Source organism: Camelina sativa, chromosome 13, assembly GCF_030686135.1.
Source record: "Camelina sativa cultivar CO46 ecotype springtype chromosome 13, ASM3068613v1".
In the NCBI taxonomy this organism is placed as follows: Eukaryota; Viridiplantae; Streptophyta; class Magnoliopsida; order Brassicales; family Brassicaceae; genus Camelina; species Camelina sativa.
The window spans coordinates 2,952,541-2,969,056 of NC_141892.1; the positions used below are offsets into that span (position 1 = coordinate 2,952,541).

The 16,516-nt window shown below is 34.8% G+C and overlaps 2 protein-coding genes, 1 non-coding gene and 1 pseudogene across 5 annotated transcripts; 3 read left to right on the top strand and 1 right to left on the bottom strand.

Annotated features, from left to right (window-relative positions):
* Positions 1-228: 228 nt before the first annotated feature.
* Positions 229-7,500, top strand: LOC104737880 (structural maintenance of chromosomes protein 6A-like; annotated as a pseudogene). Its single transcript, XR_015577954.1, has 28 exons — positions 229-452; positions 628-733; positions 853-986; positions 1,159-1,214; positions 1,319-1,405; positions 1,488-1,808; positions 2,137-2,256; positions 2,547-2,681; positions 2,797-2,873; positions 2,978-3,053; positions 3,166-3,241; positions 3,353-3,457; positions 3,626-3,795; positions 3,898-4,000; positions 4,107-4,223; positions 4,482-4,682; positions 4,857-4,988; positions 5,069-5,183; positions 5,306-5,385; positions 5,456-5,547; positions 5,688-5,828; positions 5,926-6,027; positions 6,125-6,204; positions 6,316-6,394; positions 6,486-6,543; positions 6,867-6,964; positions 7,085-7,179; positions 7,265-7,500. The product of XR_015577954.1 is annotated as a structural maintenance of chromosomes protein 6A-like (transcript).
* On the top strand, positions 7,500-9,741 carry LOC104734790 (F-box protein At5g07670-like). The gene is made up of 2 exons (XM_010454431.3): positions 7,500-9,086; positions 9,297-9,741. The coding sequence occupies exons 1-2, from the start codon at positions 7,918-7,920 to the stop codon at positions 9,562-9,564; spliced, it is 1,437 nt and encodes a 478-aa protein (XP_010452733.1). The 5' UTR covers positions 7,500-7,917; the 3' UTR covers positions 9,565-9,741.
* Positions 9,742-9,929: 188 nt separating this feature from the next.
* TRNAA-AGC (transfer RNA alanine (anticodon AGC)) lies at positions 9,930-10,002 on the bottom strand. Its single transcript has one exon. It is a non-coding gene; the product is annotated as a tRNA-Ala (tRNA).
* Positions 10,003-13,671: 3,669 nt separating this feature from the next.
* On the top strand, positions 13,672-15,351 carry LOC104734791 (NAC domain-containing protein 79-like). 2 transcript variants are annotated; one of them, XM_087481245.1, is made up of 4 exons: positions 13,672-13,858; positions 13,989-14,113; positions 14,236-14,513; positions 14,616-15,351. In XM_087481245.1, the coding sequence occupies exons 2-4, from the start codon at positions 14,047-14,049 to the stop codon at positions 15,156-15,158; spliced, it is 888 nt and encodes a 295-aa protein (XP_087337371.1). In that variant the 5' UTR covers positions 13,672-13,858; positions 13,989-14,046; the 3' UTR covers positions 15,159-15,351. The 2 variants fall into 2 exon arrangements, with proteins under 2 accessions (XP_087337371.1, XP_010452735.1); XM_010454433.3 differs by having other exon boundaries at positions 13,772-14,113.
* The last annotated feature ends 1,165 nt before the right edge of the window (positions 15,352-16,516 follow it).

Below are 16,516 nucleotides of genomic sequence, written 5' to 3' on the forward strand. Positions count from 1 at the left end.
AAAAATATATATATATATATATATATATATATTTGCAATAAAAGTAGAAAAAAACAGAAGATAATGAATTAATAATAATTCATAGAGGGTGTAAATAAATCGGATATGCAAACTCCTAAACTTTTACTCTTTGGAGTGTATTTAATTATGTCCATAGGTCCAAACGACGATGAGGTAGTTTCTAACCAATTAAAATATCGCACGTGTTTATTTTGTTCCCGCGCATCTAACATCTTTTATTAGTGTACACATATCCTTCGATGCTAGAGAGTGCGAAAACCATAGAAAGGCCACAGAGATGGAAGATGAACATGAACATAGCGATTCTTTCAAGGATCAGCGACCTAGCTCCGGTACAATCCTTAGGATACGCCTTGAGAATTTTATGTGCCACGATAATCTCGAGATTGAGTTTGGCGACTCTGTCAATTTCATCACTGGTCAAAACGGAAGTAAGTTTTTTTTTTTTTTTTTTTCCAAATTGGGCTTTTTTTTTTATTGCTTTAAAATAAATAAAAATTGGCTTGTGGCTTCGTTTTCTCGAGCTGGGGTTACTGTAATTTTCGGTAAAGGACGGATTTTTTTTTTTAGCTTTGAGTTTTTTTTTGGTTCGTGGTCTCAAACCAGGTGGTAAGAGTGCAATATTGACTGCCCTGCGTGTTGCCTTTGGATGTCGAGCCAGAGGTACTCAGCGCGCCACTTCTCTGCAAGATTTCATAAAAACTGGATGCAGGTTCTTCTACTTACTTACATATGCGACTATGGCTTTTGTCTTCTTCTAAGATTAGGAAAATTGCTGAGTTTTGCTTCTCCCACGAGAGACTTATGTCAAATATTTGTTTTTTAATGCAGCTATGCCCTTGTTCGTGTTGAATTGAGAAACCAAGGAGAGGATGCTTTTAAGCCTGAATTATATGGTGATACCCTGACTGTTGAACGCAGGATATCTGATTCTACTAGTTTAACGGTTCTCAAGGATCATCAAGGTTAATTAATTTCTTTTGATGCTAATTAAAGTTTCTGTCTTTCTAGTCTGTGTGCTTCTGCTTGATTCGCCTTCTTGTTCTCGCTATTGATTGTCATTGTATATCTTCTTACTTGTTATGTTTCAAGTCTTACTGTGTGTCATGTGTAAATCTTCTTAATTGTGTTGTGCAGGAAGAAAAATATCTAGCCGACGGGAGGAGCTACGGGAACTAGTTGAACATTATAATGTGAGCTTTTTCTCTTTGATTCATGTTTCAAGTATGATCTTATATGTTATATTTGTGGTATTCATTGCTTGGATCTGCGTTATGCTTTTTTTTTTTTTGGCTAGATTGATGTTGAGAATCCCTGTGTGATCATGAGTCAAGAAAAGAGCAAGGAGTTTTTACATTCTGGAAATGACAAAGAGAAATTCCAGGTATATCTTTGTAAATCCGCATGTGCTGAAGTTAATTTTGTTGATAGTTTTGCTGAAAGCTTCTTTTTTTTTTGTTCTGCAGTTCTTTTATAAAGCAACCCTTCTTCAGCAAGTCGATGAGCTTCTTCAAAGTATTGACACAAAGTTGGAATATGCAAATGCTCTTCTGGATGAGATGGAGAAGACCATACAACCAATAGAAAAGGAGATCAGTGAGTTGCATCAAAAGATCAAGAATATGGAACACTTTGAAGAAATAACCCAACAGTTGCTGCATTTGAAAAAGAAGCTAGCTTGGTCATGGGTATATGATGTGGATAGGCAGCTCAAGGAGCAGACTGAGAAGATCGTGAAACTCAAAGAACGAGTGCCTACTTGTCAAAATAGAATTGATCAGAAACTGGTAAGTAAATCTATTACCTCAAATTTAAACTGCTATGCACAATCAGAATGCAGGGTGTGCATGACCTGTCTAAACTTCTCTTGGATTCTATAACATTGAGGTTTATTAGTTGTATTAAATAAAGAATGTTGAAGCTTGAGGTTAGTTCTACCCTAAAAGATTCTTATAGGGTCATACGGATTACCCCTTGTGTTCTCTTTATTTAAGTGAGGTTGAGTTTCTAAAATGTATATTTGCTTATACACTTAAATACTCGATTTGTGGCATCAATGATACCTTATCATATCACTTGAATCCTTAAGTTGATTAAAACTAACCTTTTATGTAGGGTGAGGTGGAATCTTTAAGGGTAAGCTTAACCGAGAAGAAAGCTCAAGTTGCTTGCCTGATGGATGAATCAACTGCAATGAAGAGAGAGATAGAATGTTTGCGGCAATCAGTGAAGATGGTATGTTAAAAATTAGTTTTTAAAGAATTGCCCTTAAGTATGTAGTTTGATAATTTATCTTACATATTATTTACAAACTATATTTTCTAATTGAGCAGTTAGGAAAACGAGAGAAGCAAATGAAAGGATTTATCAAATAATTTTTTCTTATTGATATATTGGGATTGCATGACTCTGATAGGCACTGCTCTTGACCTCGTTAATAGAATATCTGATAGTGTAGTTCTAAAATTGCGCTTGGTTTAGATACTTTTCGCATCTGTGTGTACTTGACATACAATTTGAAACAGGCTGCAAGAGAGAAGATCGCTTTAGAAGAAGAATACCACCATAAGTGCAACAACATTCAGAAGATTAAGGATCTTGTTAGGAGGCTTGACCGACAGATTGGAGATATTAATGAAATGACTACAAGAAGCACACAGGTCCACCTTTTCGCAAACTAAGATCCTTTCAGTCTTATGCTCAGTGTTTGATATGGTGATTGAGGAGTAGTTTAGTGTGAGTGTATAGACATTTTACTGGCTGCTAATGATGCAGGCTGAAGAATCCGAAATTGAAGAAAAACTGAATCTATGGAAGCTAGAGGTTGAGAAGGCTGAATCATTGCTTTCCAGGTCATTATGTTTTTGATTTTTTTCTTCAACTATCCCTTTTCACTTTCTTCTTTTTTTTTTTTTTTTTGTTGGCTAAGCATGGATTAAATATATTACAATTTTAGTTTGAAAGAGGAGGAGAACGTGGTAATAGATAAAGCATTAGCTGGAGGGCAAGAGAAGGAACACATAGAGGCTATGGTATCTTAGTCTTACCCTGTCTCATATTTGTGTTGTTTTAAATAGTGTCACCTTTTTGTTGTAGCCATTATAGTTACTTATGTTCAACTATTTTTGGCTCTTTGGTTTCTAGATTAGAGACCATGAAAAGAAGCAAAGAAGCATAAACACACAGATCAAATGATCTGAAGAAACATCAAACAAATAAGGTGCTTATCCAGTTACATGGATCTCCTTGCAGGCTTTATATGTTATTTCTATTCTTTTGGAGGATGATGATCTTGAGGATTAGTTGGATAATTTCAAACTTCTCTTGCTAGGTTACCGCATTTGGAGGGGACAGAGTCATTAATCTCTTGCGGGCTATTGAGAGACATCACCGCAGATTTAAAAAGCCACCCATTGGTCCGATTGGTGCTCATGTGGTAAGTTTCTAACTTTCTATTATTCCCTTCTACACATCCTTGCACAAAGAATAACATGTTTTCTCATATGGACCATGCATGGCGTAAAGAAAAGCTGACATTTTCAAGTTTTATGGTAACAATCTCTGCTGTTTTAGTTTGAATTTATCTAACTGTGGTTTTCTACAGACATTGGTCAATGGTAATAGATGGGCATCTGCAGTTGAACAAGCTCTTGGAAACCTCCTGAATGCCTTTATTGTGACCGATCATAAAGATTTAGTTACTTTGCGAGACTGTGGAAAGGAAGCAAATTATAACAATCTGAAGATTATCATTTATGACTTTTCAAGACCAAGGTAATCTGAAAGACACTTCCAATATTCTTGTTTATGTTCTGCTTTAATGAATGGATAGATTTAGTTATATTGCAAACGCCATGGTTATTATTGTTTATGCAGGTTAAGTATACCAAGGCACATGATTCCTCAAACAGAACACCCAACTATTCTCTCTGTCTTGCACTCTGAGAATAATACTGTTCTTAATGTCTTGGTGGATATGGTAATCTTACTTACCGATATTCTCTACATTAGTATATTACTAACTTTTCACCCTCCAACCTCTGTATAGTAGTATTCATTAAGCATTGGTTTCTGGAAATTTCCAGAGTAGTGTCGAGAGGCAAGTGCTTGCAGAAAATTATGAGGTTGGCAAGACCATTGCCTTTGAGAGAAGGCTCTTGAATCTGAAGGATGTTTTCACTATAGATGGATACAGAATGTAAGTTGCCACTTAAAAATGGCGAGAACAAATCTTTTAGAGAGCCAAACACATATATTTAGTTCAAATTATAAGTGGAGGGACACTGACATATCACTTGTCTACAAATTTGTAAAATGAGAACTACCACTAGAACCCACTTCTGACGGTTTTACCGAGTTATTGGCGTGATTAGTGGAAAAGGCTATATAGTTATATTGATTTCAAATATAGAGGAAGATCTGCGTCAACGTAACAGTATTCTACCTATTCTTTTCTTAAGTTTTCCCGTGGACCTGTTCAGACTACGCTTCCTCCTCGTCCTCAAAGGACTACTCGATTGTGTGCTTCTTTTGATGACCAAATCGAAGATCTTGAAATAGAGGCCTCAAAAGAACAAAGGGAAATACAAGAATGCAGGGGACAAAAGAGGGAGGCAGAAATGAATCTCAAGGGTCTTGAATCTAAAATGCGCGGACTGAAGGTAGTGTAACATTACTGGTATCACTTTAGATGTATCCATTGTTTAATGCACTGGTCATGTCGAATTAATGTGCTCAACTTTTAACTGTCTTAACTTATACATTTCGCTTCTTTCCACAAAGCTTAAGCTTGTTCGGATTAATAAACAGTTTGCATTTTTTTGGTCAATGTACAGAAGCAACGCACCCAACTAGAGAAAGATTTGACGAGGAAGGAACTTGAAATGCAGGATCTGAAAAATTCAGTCGCTTCTGAAACCAAAGCATCACCTACATCAAGTGTTGATGAGCTTCATCTAGAAAGCATGGTTTGTTATATTGGTTGAAACTGTTTGATTGTCAATATTCCCCTAGCATCATTCTTGATTGCGCTATTTGTATTTCTCAGAGATTCCGAGAAGAGATAAAGGAGAAAGAATCCTTGCTGGAAAAATCTCAAGACGGTTTGAATGAAGCTGAATTAAAGGCTAATGAACTTAAAGCTTCATATGAAAACTTATGTGGTATGTTGTCATAACATTGATTTTTCTTGGATTTGTGTTAATCCTAGAAAGATTAATCATCTTTGATTTACAGCCAAATTTGCTTTAATATAGTTCAAGTTAAAATGTACATGCATAGTCAGCCAAGGGTGAAATTGAATCTCTTGAGAAAGCAGAGAATGAGCTAAAGGAGATAGAAGAAAAACTCCAATACGCAGAAACGGTGCACCTTCTTTAAGAGTTTGGTTATTTACTTGTTTTACAGTTAGAACTTAATTGTGATTCTGTTTCAGGAGAAGAACCATTATGAGAATCTTATGAAGGACAAGGTCTTACCCGATATTGAACAGGCTGAGGTTTTATATCAGGATCTTGAAACGAAGCGGCAGGGAAGAATAAGCAATTATGAAATTCCCTTAGTAATATAAACGAAAAAGGACAATAATATCAAAATGGGCAGTGCAAGTTACTTATTGCTCTTGGATTCATTTTTTAATATATATACTTGGTTCAACTGCTGCAATTTCAGGAAAGTAATGAGAAGGCCTCAATCATTTGTCCTGAGAGTGAGATAAGAGCTTTGGGCCCTTGGGATGGGGCCACTCCTTTGCAGCTTAGTGCTCAGATTAACAAAATAAATCATAGGCTGAACCGAGAGAATGCCAAGTGCGTAAATTTATGTGCCTTGTGATTGTTCCTACATACGGAAATTTCCTGTTGAATGCCTGTTAAGGTTGCATGCTTATATCTTTTGTTGATACAGGTATTCTGAATCAATCGATGACCTCAGGATTATGCACGATGAAAAGAACAGAAGATTAGGAAGAAACGCAAAATTTACAAAAGCTTTCGAGAAAAGCTCAAGGTTAAACCTTGCAATTGTTTATAGATATATCTTCCTTATCCAAAATTTCAATATGCATATGCTAATTCGTTTAATGTGTGCATTACTGTTTAATCAGGTTTGCAGAGATGTGGTAGGTTCACGGCAGGGCAAGCTCCAAATAAATAAATCTCATCTGAAGCGCCAGTTAACTTGGCAGTACGAAATTTTTTGCCCATTATTACCAATAACATTGGATAATTTATAGTTCTCACTTTAGTTATGTGATTTTCATATGCTACTTTCCTTGATTGCTGATCATCAAAGCAGATTCAACTCTAACTTAAGTAAAAAAGGTATCAGTGGACAAATCATGGTCTCTTATGCAGACAAAACTTTGTCTATAGAGGTAATTGGAACCATAATGCTACGTTTTGTATCGGATGTGTCCATATTATGACATTAATTAACTGTGTTGGTTGCATTTCTTTCTTCAACAGGTTAAGATGCCTCAAGATGCAACAAACAGTGCTGTTCGAGACACAAGAGGACTTTCAGGTGCTTTTCTACTCTAGATTTGAATATGAATTGGGACATAAAATCCCACATTCGAAACATTAGAACTAGGGTGGGCTGTAAAAGGCTCAATGGATGAGATTTAAGTATCAAAGCCCTTGAAACATGAAACTTAAATCGAAGAATCTAACATCGTCTCAGCCTTTGTTTGCTATTGCCCTCTTTGTTGTTGTCCTATTTTTGACTTTCTTACTGCTAAATCTCTGGAAGCTAATTCTCCATTGAGAGTATAACCTTATTAGTTCAAATTATCAGTTGTTCTAGCCAGCTTCAAAGTTAGTTAGTCCTCTTGTCGTAAATTTCAGGTGGGGAACGGTCTTTCTCGACTTTATGCTTTGCATTAGCTCTTCACGCGATGACTGAAGCCCCAATTCGAGCAATGGACGAATTTGATGTATTTATGGTAAGAATCATCTTCTTACATGACATATACACTCTATTGTCAAAGCTGCTAAAACAAATGTATCAAGCACCTTAATAGAAATAAAGCAGTTAAAAACGGTTCGGTTTCTGCAAATCTCAGGACGCAGTTAGCAGGAATATCAGCTTAGACACATTGGTTGATTTTGCAATAGAGAAAGGTTCACAGTGGATGTTCATCACTCCACATGATATCAGGTAACTTTCCACTTAGATAGTTTCGTTAGATCTAAATACAAAACAAAACGAACCATGTAATACTAATCCATCTTTGTAACGACAGTATGGTGAAGTCACACGAGAAGGTAAAGAAGCAACAACTAGCTGCTCCTCGTTCTTAAGCCAAAGAAAGAACCTCTCTTCTTTTCTGTAAATTCCTCAATAACTTAATTGTAATGGGAATGACTAATGAGTAATATCGGCAAATCTTGTAATCCTGAATCAATTTATTGGAAGTTTCTCTTTTGTCAGTATCTAGAAACAGATACATATAATGATTATGATCTTAGTGGACGAAAAGATTGAGAGTGACAGGTTCTAAATTTTCTCCTTTCTTCACTGTTCAATTGAGACCGTTTGTACATTATTCCTACAAATCTAAACAGTTTCCAGAAAAACAAAAAGAGAGACCGAATCTTTCGTTTAAAGAGAGAGACACAAAACAAAAAATAATATTTTTTTATCTTCTCTTAAACCAAAAATCTTAAAATCCCTAAAAACAAAATTCTTTTTTTCCTCTCTGTGATTGATTGTGTAAGTTCCCGTTTCGCAAAAGCTTCAAACTTTCCATTTTAATTGCACAAATCCGTTAAAAAGCTTTTTTTTTTCTCGGAAAAATCAAAATCAAACCTTTTTTTTTGTTTCTCCGAGAAAAACCCTTCAAGAACGTCGCTTGCTTTCAAGGAAGGGGGCGGAGAAGAAGAATGTAAAGAAGTTATGTCTTATAGAGGGAAGAAGGAGAACAGTCCAGTTTCACCATTGAAGAAGCGACGAGCGAGCTGGTCTGAACTTTGGGTTAACCATCACCATTTATTGTCTTCTTCTCCGCTTGATTTCGCCGCAAAGTTTCAGTCTTTGACCCCTCCAATCTCCAAATCCAAAACCCTACTCCCTCCTGATTTCACGCTTCTCTTACCTGACCTCATTCTCATCAGAATCATTGAAAAAATCCCTAAATCTCACCGGAAAAATCTCTCCTTGGTCTGCAAGAGATGGTTTAAACTCCATGGTAGTCTTGTACGGTCTCTTAGGTTATCTGATTGGGGGTTTCTAGCGTCTGGTCGGCTGATCTCGAGGTTTCCCAATCTGGATACTGTTGATTTGGTCAGTGGGTGTTTGATTTCGCCGCCAAATTCAGGTATTTTAGTTAACCACAGGATAGTTTCGTTTACTGTTGATGTAGGGTCTTATCAGAGTTGGAGTTTCTTCGAGGAGAATCTGTTGTCTGTTGAGGTAGTTGATAGAGGGCTCAAAGCCCTTGCTGGTGGCTGCTCTAATCTCAGGAAACTAGTTGTGACCAATACTAGTGAACTAGGGTTGTTGAATGTAGCTGAAGAGTGTTCCATGTTGCAAGAACTCGAATTGCACAAGTGTTCTGATAGTGTTTTGCTTGGCATTGGTGCGTTTGAGAATCTGCAGATCTTGAAATTGGTTGTGAATGTTGATGATTTGTATCACTCTCTGGTTTCGGATATCGGTCTTATGATTTTGGCTCAAGGGTGCAAGAGACTGGTGAAGCTTGAGCTTGTTGGATGTGAGGGAGGGTTTGATGGGATTAAAGAAATAGGCCAATGTTGTCAAATGCTTGAGGAACTTACTGTTTGTGATCACAAGATGGAGTCGGGTTGGCTTGAAGGGCTTCGTTATTGTGAGAATCTCAAGACGCTGAAACTCGTGTCTTGTAAAAAGATCGATAATGATCCAGATGAGTGCTTAAGTTGTTGTTGTCCTGCTCTCGAGCGATTGCAGTTGGAGAAGTGTCAGTTAAGAGATAAGAATACCGTAAAGGCTTTGTTTAAGATATGTGAAGCGGCGAGAGAGATTGTTTTTCAAGATTGTTGGGGATTGGATAATGATATCTTCAGCTTGGCAGCAGCAGCTTTCGGGTACTTAAAAACTTTATATTCCCTTTTTGTGCTTTTGATGTTTGATAACTGGACCCATTCGTGTTTGGTAGCACCATATGAATCTTTAGGAACAATGTGATCTTAAAAGTTGCAGCCGTTAGCCAATTTCATTAGTAAACCCGTTAGATCTTGTCGATAATCATAAAGTTTGAATCGTTTTGCTAATTTCATTGTCTGTTGGACTTGCAGGAGAGTTAAGCTACTGTATCTGGAAGGATGCTCATTGCTAACAACATCAGGTCTAGAATCAGTGATTCTACATTGGCACGAGCTAGAACATCTGAAAGTGGTTTCGTGCAAGAACATAAAAGATTCAGAAGTCTCTCCGTCGCTGTCAGCTCTGTTCTCAGCTTTAGTGGAATTGCAGTGGAGACCAGACACCAGATCGCATCTCTCTTCAAGCCTTACAGAGACCGGAATTGGTGGTAAAGGTGGGAAATTTTTCAAGAAAACATGAAAGTTTACTACTACCTAACTCTTGAATGTTTTTTTGAAAGTTCCTTAGGTTCTCTTTCTTTGTTACTTGTCGTTGAACAATATGTAGCCAATTACTGTAAAGTCTACCTTTTTTTTTAAAATCCATTCTATGTTTGTAATCAGAAATTCATAGCTAAGCAAACATAATTTTACCTTACTTTTCCCTTTGCAAAGAGATTAAGAACTACTGATTGAGTAGACAGTAGTTGCGAGTAAAAAGACTATGAAGATATCTTTAGAAAAAGCTCATCACAAAAATAGATAATTCTTACTCGTATTAAGAGCATCTTTCGTCCTTAAGGAATCCAATCATACTTTGAAAAAATGAAAAAAGATGTACAAAAATGGAGATGCGGGGTATCGATCCCCGTACCTCTCGCATGCTAAGCGAGCGCTCTACCATCTGAGCTACATCCCCATTTGTTTGTTTATTACAATATCTGTATTATTAAATCTAAATTTCTTCGTAATCTCAGTTTTTCTCAGTTTTTTTTTTCCCCCATTAGAGATTTAATTCGTGAATATACCATTATAAAATTTCTGAAACACAAAAATATAAAACTCAATATATTTTGTGTGTGTGTTTGTGTTTCTCAATTGAGTAAAGTGTACATGTGAGGTCCAGTTATTGCCTAATTAGGCCAGTAAACAATAGAAAAGTGTTACAACTTGAATTAGGTTTTCTTAAGTGGTTAATTAGGTTCATCCATACATACATATTTCTCTCTTCTTCTTTTTTTTCGTTTTACACCAATAATCTCACATGGACCGGCTTTGTTCCACATTCTATGTGATTTTTCATTTTTTGGCAAAATCAATATACATAGTGGAGTTTTTTTTGTAATTATACTACAAAAAATTAAATAACATGGGGTTTTTAAATAATTCTTATTGTTTACTACATATTGCAATGTGTGCATGTGATATCCCGTTGTTTATTTTTCTTGTCATGAGTTTTTGCATTAAATTATCATGTTGTGACAAAAGGTTACAAGATCCATTGTTTTAAAAAGTGAACTATGTACAACTTCGTGTGTTAAGGCCAGTCATAATTCAGAACCCATGATTCGGTTATATCCTCCAACATTTTTTTTTGTCAAACGTTAAATCCTCCAACATAAGTTAATTTATTTATATTAAATTTTAAAGGTCTACTAGATATAGTTTAAGAAAGATATGATTACACACATACACATTAGGAACAATGTTCTTTTCTCTTTCTTAACCAGCATAATCACAGACAAACATTTTCCGGACCGGGGACATAACATATTTTAACAAATGGATCATCTTCTCAAACTTATATATATATATATATATATCACATATTATTCAAATTCGATGTTGTAAAACAAAACGTTTAATTTCTCCCAACCAACATATATTAATATATATCGCTTGATAAGAAAAAGATATTTTATAAACATTACAAAAAAAAATCTATATACAATCTGCTTCTGAACAAAAAGAACTAATTACGATTTTTTTTCTTTGAAGCACATAAAAAAATCTTGCTTAAGAAGAACGAAACGAATGAATGGTTTTAATAACAACGTACAAGGTGCATAGAGGAATTTGTCTAATCGTACTTCGTTTAGTTAGATTTTTTCCCGCAATTTCCCACTCGTTCTTCATATTTCACGTATTACGGCCAAATTTTTTGTCGTCTTGTACGGCCACATTTATTTTATTTTCTGTGCGTTAGAAGAAAATGCACCTAAAAAAAAAGATTAGGTTTTTAATTGACCCTAATAGGCTAATAGCCACTAAGGCACCGCCACTTAACTCGAGAACAGTACTTAGCCAACAAGGTCAACTATTGCTCCACTGATAAAATACGTAGTTAGCTTTCAACCAAGACGTGTTTACTTATAATTGGCTAATAGCTGGCACCTAAACTCGGCATGACGTGGCAGATGTGGACAAGTTGACTATGCTAATGACCGTAAGATTTTGGGATTGCTCGAGAAACAGCCTGACACGTGGTCTTGTCTTATTAGAACTATTTCCTTAAATAGGAATATTAGTCGCTTTCCTACTAACCTAATTTGCAACATTTTCTATAATTAGAATTTTAATTTATTAGACGACCAAATCTTATTGGATCAGTTCTTTGCTCACCCCCACGATTTTTATATTAGTTTATTCGTTATCTGATCCCCTATCTTGACAAACAAAATTTGTCATTACTGCTGGCTTTGAAAATTGGAAGAAGATTAATATAAGAGTTTTTCTTTAAGATCATAGGGAATATCACTAATTTAGAAAGAAAGGAAATCTATTACGATAGGTACTTACCTTAACGGGGTAAATTATTTTATAGTAAAATAACTTTGAAAGATGTTCCTAATAGAATATTTTCCCCATTTTTACTAGCTAGGTCGAGATAGATAAATGGGATAACTGTTTGTATTTTCGCCGAAACTGAATTCTCATTTGTCACCTAATATCTGGTTTAATTAAACAAAGATATTCTTTCATTGAGGGTATATACTAGGTCAGTAAGTATAGAACTAGTACCTTTGGAATTTATATTTGAAATTAAAAGAAATTTAGTGTTTAGTGGAAGCACTGCTTCACCTTGATACCTTATGCATTATGTCATTTGCTTGGATAGGAAAACCATACATACCACCAATATGGCCACTTTTAGTGTAGCTATGTCTATATGTATTGTAATTATACACAAGATATAGGTAAATCATAGAGATACCAATATAGCTTTAACGTAGCTATGAGTATATATAATTATAAAGTAATCTCATAAACATGCAGATGGAGTTTAATCATTGATAAAAAAAAAATCACAGTTTGTAGATGCCATTAATGGATGGATTATTTAAGAGTTCTTCCTTTTCTTTTCACTTTTTTGTTACTAGGATGAGTATTATTGGTAGATTTATACTACTACTATATTTTTTTCGGGTTATTTACTTTTGAAGAAGTATAATGATATCATCACAAAAAAATGTTACCTAACCAACGAAATACTTTAAGGATCTTTAAATTTTTAAAAATCTCAATATTAAGAAACAGAATGTTAATTAAACTTTAATTTTAGAATTAACAATTGAAATGTTTATAAGATCTCACGGGGTCGAGACTTCTATCTATTAGTATATGATTATATCCGATGCTAAAAATATCGTACACTTTTCTAACAGTAACATAACACATTTTTGACCAATAAGGAAACGCAATAAAAGAACAAATTATCACGAGGTGGTGGGCTAGTGGTTCTAGTTTGGTCGGAAGAGTCGTCGCGTTGGTCTAGGCCAGAAATCGATTCTCCGAAGCACATAATTGCTAGTTTTATCTCTTTTGATCACATGGGTATGGATCCATTGCTTACGACCCATTTGAAAGCTTGGGAGATCCTACCCATAGGATTAGTCTTAGACCCCTCTATATGTCTTAAGATTTATGTTGAGTTATAAAAAAAAATAAGAGTAACTGCAGAAACACCATTTGTCAAACTATTTTGGGAACAGGGATCTGAGTTGTATTCAATAGTAATTAATAGTATTATAAGTTGACAAAAATAAAATTACTTAGTATTATTATTGATAGTATTAAAGTATATTGTGTAGAAGTAGAACCATCAGAATTTCAGCATTTTATTACTTGTAATGACATGCACAAAATTGTAAAGAATAGATTAATACGGAAGACGGTTTTTAATAATAACTCGCTCAAATCATACTAAAATATTACACATTGAATTTATATCATAACGTTAATATATAAGTAATAACTATTCACCGCGTTAGATTCAAAGAACAAAAATTAAGGCAAGTCTATTTATATTTTTTCCGAATATATTTCTGCAGTTATATATATTTTTAATTATAATTTATTTTTAAAGAGCAGAAAAAGGTTTTTCTCTTTTAAAAAAGGGGAAAGTGCAAAACAACCTAGCCAAGTTGCGTTACACACTACGTATCTTTTCTCCTCTCACAAAATATGAACAATATACTTTTATACATGTATTTTTAATACATTAAAAAAAAATTATATAATGTAAAAACGATCATTTTCGTCAAAAGAATTCCACCTTTCTAGTTCCATTTTGGTTCCGTTCCTTAATAGTTCCTCTGCGTCTCCTTAATCTCTCTCTCTCCCTAACTTCTCTTTCACCTTTACTCTCTTTCTCTCTCTCTCTCTACCATATATCTATATATATTCTCTGAACCCATCTCCTGAAAACATTCAAGATCAAATCTTTCTCGATCTATTCAAAGAAAACCGTTTGAGAAGAAAACGATTAAATTAAGGTTTGATTTTGTTCCGGGATCAGTTTTTTTTTTTTCTTCTGTAGGGTTTAAGGTTTTCAAAAAAGATGGAAGCTTTCGGTGGGTTTCACAAGGAAGATGATGAGCAGATGGATTTGCCTCCTGGTTTCAGGTTTCATCCAACAGACGAAGAACTCATAACCCACTATCTACACAACAAGGTTCTTGACATGGCTTTCTCGGCTAAAGCTATTGGTGAGGTGGATTTGAACAAAGCTGAGCCTTGGGAGTTGCCTTGTATGTTCAAACAAAACCCAAGTTTTCTTTCTGACATACAAACAAGTTTATTTTTATCATTGTTCTTAGAGTCCTAATGAGTTTGGACTTGTTTTTGGTGTTTTATTTATTTTTGTTAACAGATAAAGCAAAAATGGGTGAGAAAGAATGGTACTTTTTCTGTGTGAGGGATAGAAAGTATCCGACTGGTTTGAGGACTAACCGAGCAACCCAAGCCGGTTATTGGAAAGCGACAGGGAAGGATAAGGAGATCTACCGAGGCAAATCGCTTGTTGGTATGAAGAAAACACTTGTTTTCTACAGAGGAAGAGCTCCTAAAGGCCTCAAAACAAATTGGGTGATGCATGAGTATCGGCTAGATGGGAAACTCTCTGCTCACAACTTGCCTAAAACCGCTAAGGTAATAAATTGAAAAAAAAAAATCCTAGCTTTGCTCTGTTTCTTGCTCTGTTTTACAACTCTGTCTTATACTCTGTTTTTGTGGTTTGGTTCCATTTGGCAGAATGAGTGGGTGATATGCAGGGTCTTTCATAAAACTGCTGGAGGCAAGAAGATCCCTATTTCGACTTTGATCCGAATCGGTTCTTACGGAACCGGGTCCAGCTTACCACCTTTGACCGACTCTTCGACATACAATGACAAAACCAAGACCGAGCCAGTTTACGTGCCCTGCTTCTCCAACCAAGCTGAAACCAGAGGAACCACATTACTCAATTCCTTCAGCAACTCTTCCCTTAGCTCCTCGATGCAACCAGATTTTCTACAGATGATTCCACTCTACCAACCACATCAATCTCTCAACGTTTCGGAGAACCTACAGAGTTCCAATCCGGTTCTTACGCAAGAACAGTCAGTTTTACAAGCAATGATCGAGAATAACAAAAGGATGAGCTTCAAAACATTGAACATTAATTCGCGGGAAACAGGAGCTTCTAATACCGATCATTCATCGGTTTTTGAATTTGGGAGGAAACGATTTGATCATCAAGAAGTTCCATCTTCCTCTGCCGGTCCCCTTAATCTTGAACCTTTCTGGAACTACTGAAGCCTGAAAAAGAATCCATTAAGTTAGGTCACAAGTACAAAAACCTTTGCAAAGTTTTATCCTTTTTAGCGTGGTGTGCTAAGTTTGTATAGATTTATATATCACTACTGCCACTATTGGTGCTTTAGATTATATGTTCAAGGAAAAGTTAAATGAGGATAAAAAGAAGCAATTAATCGAATTTATTAAGCAATTGTGGTGGATTATTTTTGTGAAAACCCCATACTTGCGAATCAGCTGCGGGTGATTTGAAATACACATGTTCTAATATTTCACATTTTCTCAAACCATTTATGACAATAGAGTCGGGAGATTTTAGGAAAATAACCCCCTGGTGGTCGTCTCTCGTTACAGTACTATTTTGTTACGATATAAGTGCATAAACGAACATCTACTTGAATGTCAAAAGAAAAAAATATCTACTAAAAGTGGATTGCCGTAAGACCAACAAATCATCATTTCAGTTATGAATATATATGAAATAAATACAACCAACAAGAAAACTTTTATTAGTTTATAAATTTTTTTAGTAGGTGTAATATATTATCATATATTGAACTTTTAGTTAAAATTTAGTCTTTTATAGAGTTTTCGATTTGGAAATAATTTCATGTTTTTTTATAAATAAAAAATTACATGCTGTATTGAACAAATGATCAGTTAAGAACTTAATCAATTTTCTTATAACAATATTCTAACACAATGCGCAATAGTTTTTTTCCTCCCTTTTTCTTAACACCTTTGTTCCACGAAAAATCTTTATTCCGTTATAAAGTTGTTACGAATGATGTATGAAATTATACTTTAGTTTCGTGCACCTTTTTTGTATAAGATATTTAATTTTAAAATGATGTATAAGACATACGAGAAGTTTAAAATTACAATATGAGTGAAAGACGACTCCCACAATCTTTAACCATAAGGGAAAAATGATTTCTGCATGTTTTAATTTATAAAATCTTACAATATGAATTAAAGACTTCTACAAACTTTAACCGAAAAAAAAAAGACTTCTGCAGATTTTATTCGTTATCCAAATTATATTTTACAAAATAATTTAGTTTTGAAGAGAAAATTTGTAGTTATACCCAAACTGACTAGGACACGTGTAATATACTACCAATGGCTTACGAAAAAAAAACATTTCATTTTAAAAATATATAATTAGTAAAATACCAAAACATAAAAAAACAGCTATATTACTGATTATAATAAACATCCCCATTGGTCAATGTAGAATTATTAAAAGAAGAAGACGTTAAAATAAAATATGCCCATATTGAAGTTTTGGATAAAAACAAAGTAAAAGTTGATAACCTTAGTTACCTTTTACAATTAGATTCCCAAACCCCAAAGAA

Coding starts and splice junctions, on each gene's coding strand:
- LOC104734790 (XM_010454431.3), top strand. CDS start 7,918: ATGTCTTATAGAGGGAAGAAGGAGAACAGTCCAGTTTCACCATTGAAG. Junction 9,087..9,296: donor TTGGCAGCAGCAGCTTTCGG/GTACTTAAAAAC, acceptor TTGGACTTGCAG/GAGAGTTAAGCTACTGTATC.
- LOC104734791 (XM_010454433.3), top strand. CDS start 13,924: ATGGAAGCTTTCGGTGGGTTTCACAAGGAAGATGATGAGCAGATGGAT. Junction 14,114..14,235: donor TGAGCCTTGGGAGTTGCCTT/GTATGTTCAAAC, acceptor TTTTGTTAACAG/ATAAAGCAAAAATGGGTGAG. Junction 14,514..14,615: donor ACTTGCCTAAAACCGCTAAG/GTAATAAATTGA, acceptor TCCATTTGGCAG/AATGAGTGGGTGATATGCAG.